Raw genomic sequence first — 19841 nt, 5'->3', positions numbered from 1 at the left:
TGATTAACTATGTTTTTCTTTGTTTGGAAATCACAAAATTTATCTCGTTATAGCAGTTATTTCGAAATAGCCGATCTCGCTATAAGAGTAGCATTTTACATAGACTTGCATGGAGGGAAATTTGGGACCGCAAAAGTTTCCTTGTAAAACCCGATACTGTATCTCATTATAGCAGTGTTCATTATATTGAGTTTCCCTGTACAAGTATGGAAGTGCCATACTGGTAGGGTTTGAGGGAAATGATAATTAGATTATTGACCTGCATTGTACAAGCTGAGGATGTAATAGTTGTCCATATAACCTAGTGTATTTCATTTCAAGTGCCAACAACATAGATGTGAATGAGTTATGTTCATTGATTGTTATTAAAGCCATAGTATTACAAGGGGTGTCTGCATGTGTATTCTTTTATTTGAATCATGAAGAGTGAAGTAAACAGTGACTGCTGGTTGATTATGGGTCTGGCTGGTTGTGTGTGACCAGCTGTCTGAACTAATCACTGGCTAGCAAAACAGCAACAGTCTGGGACTAAAGCATGGTGACACACACAAATACACAAGTTCATATTAGCTATTGTTCTCTTTCCTTACATTTTCATTGTCTGTCTGAGCAACATGACTCTAGGGGATACATACACACATTGTGCACAAAATTCATGCGTAGCAAACAGCAACATGCAGAACACGCTAAAACAAAACACACATACAGTACTTACATGTTACTACATGATCTAGAAAATGTCTAGAAAAAAAAAAATGAGACACTAACCAATTGTGGGAATGTGTTTTGCGATTGTGAGAGCAAAGTTACGTTTAGCTTGAAATGCCTACATACTATTTACACTCCGAAGGACTTCCAACTCACAGGAAGCCTACTGCATCACAACGGCAACCTGAACACAATTTCAAAACCTTGTTCTAGTTGAACAATCACGAGCCCCACATGTCTTTTCTCTTAATTGAAACACTTCTGCAAAGGAATGCACACATTCAGACACATAGGAACATTCCTACTTTTCAGCAAAAAACGGCGTAGTGCATTGCACAAACAGACAGACACACATACCCGCCATGCAAGTGAAGTCTCATGTCTTTCTTCTGTGTAAGACTTTAAAAGCAAATTTTACTCCAAACGAATCTCTACTCTGGACAATTATTTCATGAAGTTCTCAGAAATGCATTACGATAAACCTATCCGATATCTGTAATGCTAATGTTAAGTTCGTCAGAGTTTCTATGCTTGAGCTGAAATGACTGCAAAATCTGCCCTAACAATATATTTAAAGAAAAATAACAGCAACACACCGTTTCTTCTTTTAATTAAATTTATTTCACTTTCTGACGTGGCTGACCATAACAGCCAGACGCTTAAGCAGTGAAGCACATTTCACAAATGGTGTCTTTTCTATAGTATGTACAACATATCATCTTTAATCTCGGGGAAAACACTTGTCTTTGTTTTGAGATTCATGAAGTGACCACTTCAAAAAACCTCAACACTGCATCGATAACAGTGACATCAAAATCACAGGCTATACCCTGCATTAATGTTTCTCTAGCGACATATCATTTGCTTTGGTTTCATTCTCATAATGAAATGATGCCCTGGTTTCCATGGTTACCATTATACTTGGACATATGATGATGCAGAGGCTGTTTCCACAATAACAACATTGGTGCACTTGGCATCAGCTGTATACAATGAATCAGTTTGGTTTCATACAAATTTCTTGCACCCTATCTGAAAAAGGCAACAACAAGGATTGACCAAAATACTGCAGAGAGTGTATATTCTTAACAACTTCTGCTGCAATTCAATAAAGTGTGAAGATGTAAAAGAGGATGAATCATTTAGTGAAAAAGTGAAAATTCCACTTCAGGGGAATGTCACACAATACTTAATGTCACTTTTGACTTTGCCTAGTAGCTAGTCACCTGCAAAGATAGATTATCGGCAATAGCAACTACCACGACAACTGTACGTTAGAAGTGAGCCTTTTGTTGAAGTCATTGCAGTTGTTTTTTTGAAGTAGCTATTCTTTAAAGTATAGTTCTCGTAAGTCTTAAATAAAATGAAATAGGCTATCAATGATAAAAACATGTGCGTGTGGGAGGGGCAGAGGTGGTTATCCAGGATGTAGAAATTGAAACAGCAATGAAATGAAATACACCTTTCATCTTATGTCAATTGCTGGAGAAAACAGAGAACAGTACTCATCACGTGGCATTAAAAGCACGAGGAACCAGAGGTTGAGAGACTAACCTATCCTTTTGATCCCTGTTTATGCAGCCATAGCCCTTGACTTGATTTCACAAGTCAATACCTTGGTTTAGCACCTATGGCCAGTAGTTGCAATTTTCACTTCATTCTCTCAAATATATTATTAACATCTTGCATCTCTTTTTAATCATGGGTCTTCAAGGGGGTGTGGCCATTCTATCTAAATCCCAAATAGCTATACACTCTTAATTCACAGTCGGGGCTGGTTGCACCTCGTCAATTCCAAGATCGAAGTAGCGATCGGCGCGGTGTCTTCTGAGTCCCCTGATGGCGCCGTACTCCACCGTGGTCGGCGTCACTCCCAGGTCTTCTAGTCCCGGTATGCCAGCCTGAAGGACATCTGTGGTGTGTTGCTGGAAGATGTGAAGATGAAAAAAAACAAACAAAAAACACACAAATAAAAGGACATAATTAAACAGAATTCAAATTAATGGATTGCTCAGCATGAAAAGTACAATTGCAGTTGTGTACTTATATGCAATGCTCTGCACAGACACTTGGCATATAACTCCCAGTATGCACGACTAGGCTAGTTATTTGTACAGTAATGTCAGGCAAAATGTACAGGAGGGCTTGAAAATCATCACAGAGATATTTGTACATGCAATACTATGAATTAACTGTTATCTCTGTTAAGAAAGCAATCGTGGAAAGAAATTCAAATTTTGACAAATTGTACAGTAAATCTTAATGGAAAAGTGATTGACCTTCTGTTTGTGGCTTTTAAACATTTTTAATTGGCTCAAATAAAAGGGCTGCTATGTAGGCTTCAGCTATTATCAGCAAAAACAAATGAACTTGTTACACTAGGACAAGAGCTTAACCTGGAGATTGTGACTAATATACACAGTGGAATACTGACCCTGTGGCCAAAATAGGTTGGGCAGCAGCAACATTTACACTCATGGTCTCAATGCACAGGGACCTTCACACCTTGTTCAAAGGGGGAATGTTAGTGGCTACAAACAGCAGGTGACCACTATGACAGGTTTTACCATACAACAAAGGCAAGTCTGCGCGTGAAGTGACTCACCAGTTCAAGCATATCTCGGCTCAGGAAGGGGTCAAAGGGTGAGAGTTCAAATCCACGGGCTACTAGCCTCAGAATCGGGCGGGGCACGTAATACCTGACATATGGTCGGCGTGTGACCCGGTAGAGAAAGTCCACCAGTTCTGTGAGATGGTAGCCCTTGGGTCTGGTCAAACAGAAAGAAAACACATCAAGTGAGTTCATGATATAGACATGCATGGGATGAGGGAGAAAACCAACCAAGGAAGAGGCTAAAAATCTAGTATTAACCAACACCTACAAAAATAGTACAGTGAGAACAAAATTACAGCTTAATATCTTGCTAGTTCTATCATTGACATCAGGCAAAAGTAATTTAAGGCATTTAAACTTTTTAGGAAATACAGAATAAAACATTCCTTCAAGACCTTTTTTGTTTTCGTAACATGCTTCTACACACTTATTTCTTTTCCAATTTCTAGCCACAGGCAATAATTGTATGAACATTGATGCATTCACTTAAGAAACAGAACAGCACATAATATTTGAATTTGAATGGAATTTTCTAATGTATATAATGACATAGAGAGTCTCCTGTGAATTTCATGGTGTAGTGCTGTCAGATTTCAATAAAGCTTAAAGTACCTACAGCTTATATTATGCTTGGCTTTACCTTGGGCAAAACTGTGATTCAAGATTCAAGTCATTTATTATCATGCACTAAGCAGGGGTCGCACTTAACTTTTTTTTTTAACTAGCCAGGCGGACTACTTAGAATCAATTTTGATACTGAAGCGATATTTTGGCTAGCCAGACGGACTAGTAGCTTACAGAATTTTATGATTTTTAGCTAGTCCGACGTGATTTTGGGTGGCCAATGGCCAGCGGACCATCGCCAATTTCGAACCCTGCTAAGGCATAAAAATCTTCTCAACAGTCTCCATTTCAAAATTATACATGTAAAGGAAAATAAATATATATGTATACATAACTGAAAGGCAAGTAACATAACACTAAACAAAGTACATCAAATATGCGTATTCTAATAACTAAATATTGCACTTGGTCCCTGCACATGTACATGTGTCTTGTTCCAAGAGATTCTGGTTTCAGCAATTTATCTCAGTAGACTTAGTTAATGAAACTCCATTAATGAAAACAAAAGCACCCATGGCTTGGGACACCACCCACCCATCACTCAAAAACAATACACGCACACCCATACCGATATATATACCGATACATAAGACCAATATATTCATTTCTTCCCCTCCCCCCCCCCCCCAAAAAAAAGTAAGCCACAACCTAATACTTACCCAGCAAACTCATACGTCTTTCCATCTATATCCTTTTCCCTGGTGAGAGTCATGATTGCCTGGGCGACATCTGCCACCTACAAGAAGGCAAAAGACATGTAAATGGAAATGTAACAAAAGGAAACTCACAAAACAGACTCAAATTGATACAGTGGACTCCCATTATAACGAAGTCCTCCGGACAGGCAGTTTTCTTTCGTTATATCAAAATTTCATTATAGCTAAACAAATAAACAATAAAAAAAACACACAGTGGATAATGTGGAGGTCTGAATTTTTACTTTGTAGTAACCGGAATTTCATTATAATCGTGTTCGTTATAACGGGAGTGCACTGTATTCAGTTCAGCATGGATACAAGGAAATGCCATGAACACTCGTGCAAAGCAACTTGTGTGGATGACAAAAAGTGCTATTCCACTGCTTTTTTCCCACTGAATGTAGAAACCTATCATAATAAGCCATAGGAGATCATTAAATTGGAACTGCTAAACTTTTGCTCAACCAATACATCTCTCACAAATTTTCAGACACAAGATCATCCCTCAACGAGCCATGCTCACTATTACTTGCAATTGGCACACGGTTAATGTTCAAGTCTACAGATCTTGGTGGTTGGCTTGTATGCATTCATGACTGATTCCACAGTTTATATTTTATCACCCAGCAGTCAAGTTTTGCTTGTGTACCTCATTAAAAAAAAAAGCCTTTTGCTGGAGTTAACTGTGATCATGAATGTTATGCCCCTAGTAATGCCTGGAGGATACAACCTTGGCACTTTATGAAAACTCAGTTAGAAACATTAAGGACTAAAACTAGGATTCCTTCCATAAAATGGACACCATCCAAGGCAGAGGAGAAGAAACACATCTCCAAAATAGAAAAGCACTCGTAGAGCACAGACCTCCACCAAGCGGCTCATTTCCACCAATTATACACACATGCTGAAAAGCACCCAATTTCACAATATAGAAGCCCTTTGTATACATCATCAGCTTCCAGCTATGCAACACCTTGCCCATGCAGAACACACGCTCTAGTGCGCGCATGCAAACTTCAAATACGTGCAGCTTGAACTGCCAAGTTCACTGACCCTATCTGCCAAAATATAGAAAATGCTTCAAAAATTCATAAAAATTCTCAGATCACTACCAAAATTTAATCACCTCTTCCTTGTATCACTGTAAACTTTGCCTGTAAGTTCCATCCAAATCCGCTCACAATTTTTTTAGTTATTTTGCACACAGACAAACCAACGGCGGCAAAAACAAAACCTCTTGATGGAGGTAATTATCTCTCACAGATATAGGAAAACATACTCACATAGACTGGTCTCTTGACAACTTTCCTGGCTGATGGGTAGAGGGGTACACCCCCAAAGAACCTTTGGTCTGAGCAAGAGAAGGGGAGGAAGAGGAGAGAGAAAGACAAAAATAGCATATGATTCACAAACTATACATCTCCTGACAACAGGTCGGTATCCATTTTTTACAATCTAGCCAACTACTGACATCAGGGTACTGCATTAGTAGACTTTTCACTCGTGGTGTAGGGCAAGTACGGTATCAATATGGCAGTCTTTGAGATAAACACTGTATTACCATGCTTGTTTTGAGAGAAAAGCCACAGGTACATAACATTATGTTACGTTATTGGAGTGCATCCCTGTGTAATGGAGGAAGCATTCTTTAGCAAGCATCCTGCCATCAGAACCATGGATAGCAATTGCACTCCACAACTTCAAGGTTGACGGATGGTGCATACATGATCTTATATATAGTGTGCTAGCTGATTTCAGGAGCTCAAGATGGGGAAAAAAGAGACATGGAATTCAGCTCATACATCCTCATATCTCTACAAAAAACCTGACATTTTACTGAAATTGTTGACTTTTTTTTTCATAAAAACAAATAAAGTGGCAACATGCTACTTTGTACAGGAAATATGTAACATTAATATCAAAACTTATCATGTACCTCTTGAGGGGAAAAAAAATATTCTGCTGACTGGTTCAATATGATTTGATATCATCAGCAGCAAAGAGTTTAGCTGTGTGAAAGATCTGATCAACCCCTCCCTATGCATCATGATATCAAGACTGGGGGCTTTTGCTACTCACTGGCAAAATGGTTGAAGAACCTGTCCTCTCGGCCAAACATTTGGGCCGGCCTGATGACGATGGCTTCCGGAAACTGCTCCCTGACGACCTTCTCACCAGCAGCCTATGAAGGGTCACAGAATACAGAGGGCAAAGGTCAAACACCTACTGCAGTGATAAACATGGCACCCCCTTCCCCCTTGATCTAGTCCTTGTAACAAAATTTTAAATCATAACCTGATGAGGATTAGAGAGCCACTCTGTTTTCGAACTGACAATATTCAGTGGATAACCAGAAAAACAACGTATTCTATGGGGAAAAGGGAAAGAAAAATCTAATGAGTCTGCATGATGCATCATCCAAACTGTCCATACAATCTTCTACTCACAAAAGACACTCCATACTTTCCAAGTTTTACCTGCATGTTTAGTTTGTTAATAGTCTTCGGAAATAGTAGTAGTAGTAGTAGAAGTAATAGTAGTAGTAGTAGTAGTAGTAGTAGTAGTAGTAGCAGTAGTAGTAGTAGTAGTAGTAGTAGTAGTAGTAGTAGTTGTTGTTGTTGTTTTCTCACTGTTGCTGTAATTTAAATGTTTCTGTTCCACAAGAAAACGTGGATGACAAGGATCTCTTCAATTCACAATGAGTTAAATTCACCTCCTTCACCCTCTCACAAGACTGGCACAAACATATACCTTTGTTCTCAGGAACTTGGATGGAGAGGCCATATCTGCCCCTAGGGCAGACACATGGATCAGCCTTGGTACCCCAGCCTCTTTGCAGATTTTTGCCAGATTCCGTGGTCCCTCGATGTTGATGTCTTCAAAGGTGTAATGCCTGCCATGATAGCAGAGAAAAGGACATCAAAATTTGAACAGCTGCAGTCGCATTGGAGATGACTTTGATGTAACTGCACTGAAAAGACTCATCACTGACAATGATTAATCTTGTCTCAGGACAATTTGTACATATCATGTTAATCAAAGTAAGAAGCAGAGAAGTTCATACAGAATCCTTGCTCAAACATTCTCAACTACATGTAGTTTGATGCTACAAACTTTTAACATGCAAAGGAAATGCACATGTGTCAACAACAACAACAACAAATGATGTTGGAGAGTACTTTCATACAGATGATGACCAAGAATTCCAACTGCCTAGAACTTTACTCCAAACTCAACACCATATCCAAGTTGGCTTTCATCAATAGAGTAAGACTAGAAACGAAGACAAATCTACATATTTTGTAACAATCAGACCTGACATGAGAAAGTCAAGTGGAATGTTTAAGTTTCACAGAATAGTGAAATTAGAAGCAACTTCATTCGGAAATTGGAGGAGGTATAGATGTCATTACTAAGTATTTCACAAGTGTACTATACATTGTATATTTGAGCATGGTATGGAATTGCCCTGCGAAGCGAGTGTAAGACAAGCACTGATGGAAAGGCATACCTTGTCTCAAAGTCTTTGCCAAGTAGGTTGATCACCACATTGCAGTGTGAAACAATGTCTCGAATTAGGTCATGGTCCCTCAGCTCATATTGCTACCGCGACACCGGGTCAACAAAAAGAAACAAAACCAAGAAACGACATAAATGCACTGCCTAGGCTTGTTATATAACCTCAGCAGGAAACCTAGAAATCAGAACATGGCAAGGATATAGAAGTTGTAGCATACTGAAACTGCCAATGTGATAGCTTTTCAGTCTCTCAACCTGATTACAGCTCTCACCAGTGACAATCTACATCCTGTAATAATCCATGCGACACAATGTTGCTCCTGGATTTTGTGCAAAATTTCTGGTAAGGCAAGCTGACAAATGCATGGATTTTCCAGCTTACATGAATGGTTTCTTGTATATTCAAAGCATATGAAAAAGTAGATAACTTTACATGCAAGTCACATTACAGGTTATCAACTATTCTGAAAAGCTATCAAATTGACATCAGCACTGTACTTCTTCTCATATTCATATATGTGAACTTGGTTTCCCCATTTTTGCAAGGATTACTGCCTACACAGGAAAACTGGAAGACAGGAAAATCACATGACATTCTGACCACAAAGGGCAACTAAAACTCACTGTTGTGCAAGTGAAATACAAATGGACACTTGCCTGTTTAAAGTATTGTGGTTCCTGCCCAAATGCCAATTTTGGCAAGTAGGCAAAATATCTTATGTTACACGCCCTGAAGGCAGATTTTTTTTTTAATGAGAAAGAAAGAAATACAACACTCGCTTACCCTGAATATGACTTGTCCTAGGTCTCCCACAAGCTTGATTGGCATGACCCAGTATGGGTCACATCGGTGAGGTAACACAATCTGAGAGCCTTCTCGTCCTACAAATATGAGATTGTTATTCAAAGATAAATAATATGCTATTCTCTGTCCATGGTAGCATCTCCAGTTTTGCCGCTCCTCTACCAGAGGGTCCTGTCATTATTACAACCCTAGCATTGCCAGGTACCCATTTGTACACCCATGTTGAGAGGGATATGGTGGGTAAAAGCATCTTGTCCAAGGATGTACACAGGTATGAGGATGTACAGGCACTTGCTGAGATTTGAACTAAGGACCTCACATTGAAAGTCACGACTCTTATCCACTACTGTAAAAGTGAAATTTTCATATGAGTAGTTTTTTGCAATCCGCCGAATAAAACAAGTTTCACGTGTTGACATCAACTACTGGAACATATGGCATGCAAAAATATTTGTGTGCCTTTACTTCAACGCTAATTTCTGGTTGCATGAAATGTGCAAAAATGTCCACTTTTACAGTATGCCACAGTGCCCCTGAAGATAAAATGTTGAATGATCACTTAAAGATAAAGTGCAGCTTGCATGTAAAGTCCCTGTACTCGCCACTTTCCCTGTAAAATGTTATTACGCAATGAGTTTATAATTAATTAATCATCTCCGTAAAGACAAAATCTTACTAGTAATAAATAGTAATTATTGAGAATTCATGATGCACAAATTTCCCCTCAGTAAGAATTAGATGCTCAAGGTGCAGAATGAAAGAGATTATATGTAGAAAACATAAACCTATAAAGTGCGCAAGAGCAAGACTATGCACTCAGGTATCTCTCTGCAACCCGCAATAGAATAAAAACAGCATAGAGTTTTGCGACAAAATGTATATCACTCATTTCTTCTCAGCTGAATCCCTCATTGAAATTATACACAAATTCTTTTAACTTATGGTCAAATCTCTCTCTGCATTTACTTAATTTGGCACTAATTTTTCTACAATGTAGGTATCTTGAAAAAGAAAATTATTACTTGATGCCTTCTACATACAATCAAGAATTATGTCATTGCACACATCATATCTTACAGTGTATATCTTCTCTCTTTTAACAGATAAAATGTTTTCAATATCATTACAAACTTGGTTCTTACCGAGTCTACTGACAACATATCTGCCAAGAAATCCATTTCCACCAAAGACAGCTGCAACAACTCCACTGAAGGAGGACCGGCCCCCTGTTCCCTTGGGCACCAGGGAGTGGTGATAAGTGGCCTTAGAACGCCGAGGTTCCACACATAATGGCCCACAGGCACCGACTCGAACAACCAGGGGTGAAACTGAAAAATCCAGATTAGATTGGAAAGTCTTCAGATTAAGACCCATTCTTGTTGGCTGCTTGTTGGGAAATAGGGCTAAATTTTACTGCAACATTGAAAACAGCAACGTATCATTTTCACTCAAAAAGTACATTGACAGACACCAAAAGTTATGGAGGTGTTGGCAAGCAATCAGTGCTCTAAGTCTAGTTTATTTTAGACCGAACGTGAAGCGCTCAGGCCAACTGATGCAGCTAGAGTCGAGAGAGCATACTAGCGCGTTATAGCGGATAGCTAAGGCCCCCCCAAAAAAATGGTTTGTTTGCCCTTTGCGACCGACCGAAAATCACGGAAATTTCGGGTCGTTTTTTTTCTTTTTTTCTCTCTCTCTCTCTCTCTTTCAAGTTAATTTTTTTCCACAAATTTCATCTTCTGCAAATTTGTGAATGGTTTTAAACCCAAAATTATCCATTTTAAGCTACAGAAAGAATGAAAAAAAGTCTAAAAATGTTTTTTCATCTCATCGACCCGTCGTAATTGTGTTCGGGCCGTGCAGGGCTGCAGGCTACGTTTTATAGCACGCATTGCATGCTAGCTACCTTTTTGGCTCACATACTTAGGTAGTGCGCTAGCTAAAGTTCTGCGACCAGCAGCCTGATACGCATAGCGTAATGGGGCTGCGGACTGTAGCATTCAGGATCATGACAGGGTAGTATCGCAGACAAATATCAACTTAAAATCTAAAAATTTCTTCAATTTGAGGACTTACCAGTGAAGATGAAGTATTGACAACAGGTTTCGTGCAACGTTTGGTTCTGCCAATAGTTCTTTTCTGTTCGAATTGATGACTTAATGTGACTCGTTCGAGAGGAATCTGGGAGAGCTACACTGACTTGACGGCCAGTGCATGCGCACACAGACATCTTATCCAGTCAATGGATTTGAAATTTGTGTGCATGCGCTGGCCGTCAATTCAGTGTAGCTCTCCCAGATTCCTCTCGAACGAGTCACGTTAAGTCATCAATTCGAACAGAATGGGACTATTGGCAGAACCAAACGTTACACGAAACCCGTTGTCAATACTTCATCTTCACTGGTAAGTCTTCAAATTGAAGAAAATTTTAGACGGCCAGTGCATGCGCACATAGACATCTTATCCAGTCAATGGATTTGAACTTTGTGCGCATGCGCTGGCCGTCAATTCAGTGTAGCTCTCCCAGATTCCTCTCGACCGAGTCACATTAGGTCATCAATTCGAACAGAAAAGGACTATTGGCAGAATCAATCGTTGCACGAAACCTGTTGTCAATACTTCAACTTCACTAGTAAGTCTTCAAATTGAAGAAAATTTTAGATTTTAAAGATAACAAGCAACACGCCACCTCATTAACTACAAGTGGAGTCTCCTCATATCACTAAGTAGCATTTCCAACAGGTACGATGATTACCTGTCACAAGACTGGTAGAGAGACTTTGATAAATAACATCTGTTTAGGGTTTAGAAAACATCCTCTCTCCTTTACACTTGATATCACTGCTACACTGTATATAAATACACAATCACTCCTCCTGCTTCTATTAGTTTACAAGCTTCTTATGCTGGCCCCATCTTAATTACGTTTGGAAAATTTACCTTTGTCATGTTAACCATTTTTACTTCTTTTGTCAAGCAACCCAATACCTAAAACCCATCAGCCAAGTGAGGGAGGAAGGTGGGACTGACGGTGCAAAGGGCACGTTTTCTCATCGTGGGCTGGCATCTTGTGACAGCATCTATGCAAATTAGCACTGTACAAGTCAGGAACCTGCCTTGTTCGGTGTCATATTTGTCCGAACACACTGCAGCATGAGTGAAAAGGTTTTAATCTCCAGCAAAAACATGAAGATGAGATGACAATAAACTTCATCTCTCAACAGGAATGCCACAGCACATGGAGAATGTTAACCACAGAGAAAGTGAGCTTTGAATGAAAGAAGTAAAACAGAACCAACACATCACCAACAACTCCAGTGACATTGGACAGATTTTCAAGATGGCTGAAGATTTCAGTGTAGATAGATCATCTCGCATGGTGTTTCGTGACCACAATAAAAGCATAAATCATGTCACGCATACTGTGTTGATGTCTGCGTGAAACTTATTTCACTTAAACTATGTTCTCAATCTCACACTACTTTCCAACAAACTGTTTTCCAAAACTCTAATCCAGATATATCAAAGATATTTTGTGCTGTGAAATGTCTGCAAGAAAAGAATGTTGATAATTTCGAACTAAAGACAAAATTCAATGAGTATCGGCACTACCCTCACAATATCTTTTAGCACTACACCATGACAGCTTCTTGAAGAACTCCTTCAAACACCACACTAAATTGTGAAAATTCAAAATGCCCAAACTATCGAACAATTTACCCATCTGCTAAATTTCCAGGGAGCCCTGTTTCCTAGTTGACTGCTCTCCTTAACCATTTCTATGCTAGGAAGTTTGGACAGTGTGTACAATGTTATGGGGTTTTTGAGCCAATCAGCATTCAAAACACACTAAGTGTTAAGGATGTCTTCTTCTCTGCGATGAACTCCCTCTAAAGCAATGCAGGAACAAAACACTGAGAATTTCCACAGGATGGTAATACATACTTACTATACATAAAGAACAACATATTACTGGCACAGAACAATACTTGCCCACATTTCAGTAATATGACATTAACAACAGAGAAATGGGGCAACAGATTAACACTGAGATTCAAGCAAAGCAATACTCCCTGAAAGCCAATGGTAGAGTACCAGAATATGTACAAAATAACAGCATCAACATATTTCATGTCCAGACGAAGCCTCTTGAAAATAAATGGAATTGAAACAAATATCGGATATGATCGTTGCCATAAACCGTAAAGGCCTACAAGGCAACACTGAAAGCGACAGGTCACTCTCAATACAATGTACGTTTAACAATTCAAACAGTAACAGATATAAAAATATCACTGAAGGTGATTAATACCCCCGCCCCGTGACGACAGTCTTACCCAAGGAAATTACAGCACTTGGTGAAAACATGCATTTAAGACAGTATATGACATGGCATAACACACACTGAGATAACTTATTTCAAAAACAGAATACATGCAATAACAGAGGTTAATGTGTATTGGTAGCCTGCTACGCAAGATTTTTCCAAGATTTACTGCAATAATTTGATGTCACGATGGAAGTAGTTCAATCTGCAAGGGTTTTTCCAGATTTATTGCTATTAAAATGTTGTCACCATTGCAACACAGTTTCTGACACGTCGAAAAATATGCGTTGCACTTCTTCGCTCCAAGACCAATGTGTGTGCCACATTTCATGAGCTTCAGTTGAATACAGAGGAAGTAGTTCAATCCGCAAGATCGTTCCTTGATCTTCTGCCATTTAAATGCCGTTACCATGGCAACACAGCTTCCGACACGTCCGAAAAATATGTCTTGCACATCTTCCCACCAAGACTATTGTGTGTGCCACATTTCATAAGCTTTTGTAAAAAACTGAGGAAGTAGTTCAATCCACAAGATCTTTCCTTGATCTTCCGCCATTAATATGCCGTTACCATGGCAACGCAGCTTCCGACACGTCCAAAAAATATGTCTTGCACATCTTCCCATCAAGACCAATGTGTGTGCCACATTTCATGAGCTTCAGTCGAATACAGAGGAAGTAGTTCAATCCACAAGATCTTTCCTTGATCTTCTGCCATTTATATGCCGTTACCATGGCAACGCAGCTTCCGACACGTCCGAAAAATATGTCTTCCACATCTTCCCACCAAGATCAAGGTGTGTGCCACATTTCATAAGCTTTGGTCAAAAAACTGAGGAAGTAGTTAAATCCGCAAGATCTTTCCTTGATCTGCTGCTATTAATATGCCGTTACCATGGCAACGTACTTTCGGGTACTGTCGAAAAATGCGTCTTGCACATCTACAACCAAAGGCAAACATCTGTACCAAGTTTCATGGAAATTGGGCAAAAACTGAGGAAGTAGTTTGCAACACAAAATTTTCCATCATTTTGGCTCATAATATGTGAGCTGTTACCATGGCAACATACTTTTTGTCACTGTCAAGAAATGTGTCATGCTGACCTATATCCTAAGACAAACATTCAATATGAATTCCATGAGAATTGGAAGAACACTGATGAAGCAGTTTTGCCATGAAGCATTTTGCCCTATATTTTACCAATAACATGCCGTTAGCATGGCAACGCACTTTTTGCCACTGCGGAAATGTGTCTTGCACATACACTGAATGCTACAGCCAGTGCATGAGAACACATCACATGCCTGCACACAGATTTCAAATCCATGAATGGATAAGATGTTTGTGTGCGCATGCGCTGGCCGTAGTATTCAGTGTATGTAGCTCTCCCAAGGTCCTCTCGTCCGAGTCACATTCAGTCATCAATTCGAACAGAAAGGGACTATTGGCAGAACCAAACGTTGTCCGAAGCCTGTTTTCAATACTTCAACTTAATTGATAAGTCTTCAAATTGAAGAAATTTTTGGATTTTAAACTGACTGTTACCCGCGATACTAATTCTTTCATGATCCTGAATGCTACAATGCGAAGCCCCATTACGCTATGCGTATGGGGCTGCTGGTCGCTGTTAGCTATGCGTATGGGGCTGCAAGGTGCTGGTCGCAGTCAGTGGTTTCGTACAACGTATAGGCCTACATTGTGCTATAATTTTTGCCGCGGTACCACGACGGCTCTGGTACGAAACCATTATTGCATGATTACTAAGACATGAGAGCACTTTGGGGCGAGTAATTCTCACAGACAACGTACTTTAACCTGAAACACAAACCAAGACAAGGGAATTCAGGGAAACTTTTGAGGTACCAAAACTTTTTATTATCTTTAAGTTGATATTTGTCCGCGATACTACCCTGTCATGATCCTAAATGCCACAGTCCGCAGCCCCATTACGCTATGCGTATGGGGCTGCTGGTCGCAGTTATGCGCCAGCTAGCTAGCTACCGTACCGGCCGCGGCGCAGCGCGACTGCCAAGATGGCTACTTTTGCAGCATCCGTTACCAGCTGTCATGGCACCAAAACTGTTTGGAGTTCAGTTGCCAGCATCTCACTGGAAGGTACTTTTTTGGAGCTGTTTGCAAAATTTATCAAAAGGGGTCATATACTGTAACCGCAGTACAAAGCCGTTTCAAAACAGCTTTACGTTTATCTTGCTTCAAAGGGTTTCTAAGTTCTAGAAACAGGTTTCTGGAAACCTGTTTCGGAAACCTGTTTCTGAAAGCACAAATTTGCGGCTTTCGAAAAGGCTTTCCGAACCCCATAATCAAAACAGCTTTGCGTTTATCAACTCGTAAAAATTCCTTGAAAGCCGTTTGGAAAACCTGTTTCTGCCGAGAAAAAGAGTTGATATAAATGAACCCAAAAGATGAAAGATGAGACTGAGTGTTTCTGCCTCGCCTATGGGTAATTCCATGGGGTTGGGACTGAAATTGTGACATACAAGTTGAAAATTCAAGTTGGGTAAATTGAAATTTCCTTTTCCCCCCTGATTTGTTACTCCCATTCTTCAACTTATTCCACTAGAAATCTGTTTATTACTTCGCACACTTTCAGTCAGCATGGGTAAACAGGTGTGGCAAAATACCTATGTTACATGGACTTCATTTGTTGACATCCTTCATAATTTTGTGTTCTGAAATGATAACAATGAACACATCCACGTTTTTTTCGTCCATAGCACATCAACATGTTATTTAAGAGGCGCATGAGATCATTATTAGTAAGATTGTATGTTCTGATGTCAACTGCAAGCCACTTTTATTAACATGTTTTTTTCTACAAACCATTAACAATTTCAATCAAAGGTTTAACTTTTTCATCAAGAGTGACACAATGACAATATTCTTAAAAGCACCAAAATTGAAGCAAGTGATTTGTATGGGTATTCAAGTGAAAACATGATTTTATTGTTATAATCAGGGTTTTTCAGTCAACAACCTCGCCCACAGTGTACTACCTATGATACACGGACAGTATGTCTTTGTAACATAGGTACACTACGACATATCAACTGATTTCCTTTATTGTGGTGTGAGATGTTAAAACCTACACATATAGACTTTATGTATGTTCCCACAAATAACACTATTGTAACAGTTCTTTGGAATTATATCTACTGCACACCTGTGGAACAATACCTAGTTACACAGACTTCAATTCTTTGTAACTCTGGTATGAAAGAAGGCAGACTTAATCAGAAGAAGAAGAAGAAAGTGAAGCTTTACACAATTTAACCTTATATACACGTACACTAACAGCATCATCAACTAGTTGTTAACTAACTAAGAAAACTAATAAAGAGAAATCAGACAAGTCTTCTTGTCTTCTCCATGATCTTTGTTTGAAATTAATTTCTGCTCTTTTGTCCAATGTCCATTTAGCCCTTGATTTTTGTTTTTCTTCTGTCCATTTTCCCTCTGTGCAGTTTTCTTCTTGTCTAGTTTATTACATTCGCTCTTCTTGGGTGTTGCTTTGTCGGCTTCCTCTCTGTTTGTGGAGTGCTGTGGATGTGTCCTTTTCACTCTTTCATGTAGTTTAAAATGTAGCGGTGGCAGAGGAGGAGCCATGGCAGATTCATCAACAAACTGAACAAAAGGTGTAAAGAGAAATAGAATAAAAAAAATTAAAAGAAAATTTTTGTCAGGATTGACTATATATTCCTGTTGATGTATCTGTGTGTTTATGAATGGAATTAAATAATTTCAACAATTTTGCTTACATTTCTACCTCTTGGCATACCCATTAGCTAGAGTTCCATTTGTACCTCCCACCAAAATTGGAAAAAAAAATGGGTTATGCTTAAAATGATGTAAACATTATTAATAATAATAATAATGATATAGCATGTAAAACATAGGAAAATATCATTTTCATACTCTATGCTAAAAACTTGTTTTGATGTAAGCTAGGAAGGGCAGGTCGCTGCTCCCAGTGTCCTAGCTAAGGTTAGGGCTAGGGTCAGGGTTACGGTTACGGTTATGGTCCTTAATAGACTCCCAAAATAATACTAGGCCCTATTTTATATTCATCCCCCATCGAAATTGTCGCCCTCTTTTTGAATGATAGTGAGAGCAATAATAGTCCAATTTTGATTGGGGTTCATAATCTTATTGAAGCCTTTCCTACCCACTACCCACCCAAACTGAATAGGACACTGGCATTTTAGCTTTGAGACTTCACAGTGGGTGAACATGGAATGGAAATGGTGAATCCTTGTGAAATGTTAACAACTTCATCAGAGCATCTAACAGGTCAATGAAATCTTGGAAGGAAAACAGTTACATTTTCGAAGTAAAGCTGTTAAAGAGAAAGAATTTCACAGCTCCTAGTTCCCTCAATATCACCAGCAAAATAAGGCAAACTCTATTTCTCTAGTTCAGATGCAGTCTGGACATCTACATTTTCCAACTAGTATATAGTGATTAATACTAACTCTAGCATGTCTACCTTGGTAGATACCATGACAAAAGGGTCCAAAAATTCACAATAATCGGGAGGTAAAGCAAATTTATATTGCAGTGAAGATACACTGATATACTTTCGTATGGTTTTCTAAGAGAGGAATTATATGCTCCTTTTGCAGAGACCGGCATGGACGGAAAATTTGGCGATCAAAATTATGAACATGAACCTGTAACAAATATCTCAGTATGTGGGACTACAGTATCATCGTCCACAGTATTTTTGGCCAGTTCAGAGGTTTAGATGTCGTTTTTTTTTTCTCTAATAGAGTTACAGAATATGACAAATGCTATTATTTTCGTAAAATAGCGTAAAAGCTTACCAATTGACATCAGAAACATTAAAACTCCTGTACCTACGTTACATGGACAACGGCAGAAAAACAGATCTTGCGCTGTCCAGGTAGGTGTATATTGGCTGTGAGTAGTTTTTCTGCCATTGGGGGAGGACTGCCAGTGACATGAATACGATTGCTGAAGTTAGTAGCTCTTCTTTTTATCGCGAGAGCGTCTTTCCTTACCTACGTTACACAAAGAGGCTGGACATCGCACTGAAGTACAGTGATATGTTCCATATTTTCTCGTTTATTTGGAGGATTTTGAAGCTAATTTTTGGATAAGAATACTCCTGAAATATAAATCTCATTATAGAAATACAGTTTCTGATCATAATATGATTGGAAGTGTATGTAAAACCATGATATACCTATGTTACAACAAAAATTGCCATGGACATCGTTTGTAACATAGGTATGAGGTTGCTTGAAGATGCTCTGGTGTTCTTATTTTGTTACAAATGTTTATGTGCCTTATAGTCTTTGTAGAAGTCACCTTGCCTCTCTTAATTATGATAGGCATAATGCTGAAAGGTTGTATATTCCTGTTTTACATTGCCATGAAAATGGCATATATTTATGTCACAACATAAACCACAAAAAACCATGGGACATCATTAGTGAAACAGTCATAGACAAAATACATTTGTACACAGGCTTGTTTTTTTTTCCATCAAATAATTCTTCACACATTTCTCTTCAAGAATAACTGCAAACCACAGACAATTATTTGATAAATTTCTCAGAATATGACTTTTATTCCCTGCACAACATGAAAATCTAGAGAAGACCCAACCCCATGGAATGACCCCTATACGAGCCCTGGCGTGGCAAGACGTAAATATGAATGAATCCCTTTGAGTTTTGAGTGCATTAAACTTGCACCACATCCTACAATGTACAAAGCTGAACTACATTTTAGAACTCGAAGGGGCCTTTCTACTGCCAGAAGGATGAGTGTAGGCCTAACGTTAGATTCTAATTGTAAATTTATTTTAATAATCATGATAATTAATAATAGATTCTATCTAACGTTAGGGCCTAGTAGATTCTAGAAAATATACTAGAATACGAGATGCCCTGCCAATGTTACAAAATTACATGGGTAAAAAGGGCATCTAAAAAAAATTAGAAAAAAAAACGTCCCACCGACCCTCTTGGGTTTTGACAATTAAGGGCAAACAAACATTTTTTTTTTTTTTTTTTTTTGCCTAACGAGTTGGGGCCTAATCCCTAATGCCATGCTACGCGCTTGAGTTTATAGAGAGCGAGCGGTGCCGCACAAGCGTCTATGCGGGTACCGGGTACGCACGGGGGACTGCCCAATCATTATTGGCGTATATATGTCGCTGAGCTGAGTGAACAATGAACGAGAACAACTCAGCATTTGAAGTCATAGTATGGGGAACTCCTCCATAAATAAGCAATATACATGTAAACAAAGAATCTACAAAGGTATCAGCTGTAACCAATTTAGCTTAAAGTGATTTACAGCAAGGAATAAGGACGAAAATAAGATACTTACGTGCCGAAGGCACTTTTCTCGCGGCTGCTAGAGCGGCCATTTTGATCGGCAATAAATTCGCATTTGTGAGTAATGATTAATTCAGTAAAAAAAGTGTTAATATTACCTGAGAGAATGTATGAAAAAAACATCATTTATAATTTATTGAAAATAATCCTTAATTTTTGT

General features: G+C 38.9%; 1 protein-coding gene across 1 annotated transcript; it reads right to left on the bottom strand.

Moving 5' to 3' along the window:
* Positions 1 to 1306: 1306 nt before the first annotated feature.
* LOC140236217 (NADH dehydrogenase [ubiquinone] 1 alpha subcomplex subunit 9, mitochondrial-like) lies at positions 1307 to 19713 on the bottom strand. The gene is made up of 10 exons (XM_072316182.1): positions 19674 to 19713; positions 10111 to 10296; positions 8948 to 9045; positions 8156 to 8247; positions 7396 to 7537; positions 6724 to 6826; positions 5928 to 5995; positions 4606 to 4682; positions 3314 to 3476; positions 1307 to 2633 (listed from the first exon to the last, which is right to left on the bottom strand). The coding sequence occupies exons 1-10, from the start codon at positions 19711 to 19713 to the stop codon at positions 2466 to 2468; spliced, it is 1137 nt and encodes a 378-aa protein (XP_072172283.1). The 3' UTR covers positions 1307 to 2465.
* Positions 19714 to 19841: the final 128 nt, after the last annotated feature.

Source organism: Diadema setosum, chromosome 12 (assembly GCF_964275005.1).
Source record: "Diadema setosum chromosome 12, eeDiaSeto1, whole genome shotgun sequence".
NCBI lineage: Eukaryota > Metazoa > Echinodermata > Echinoidea > Diadematoida > Diadematidae > Diadema > Diadema setosum.
The sequence above is the reverse complement of the archived record's forward strand: the minus strand, read 5'-3'. Positions and strand labels throughout refer to the sequence as shown.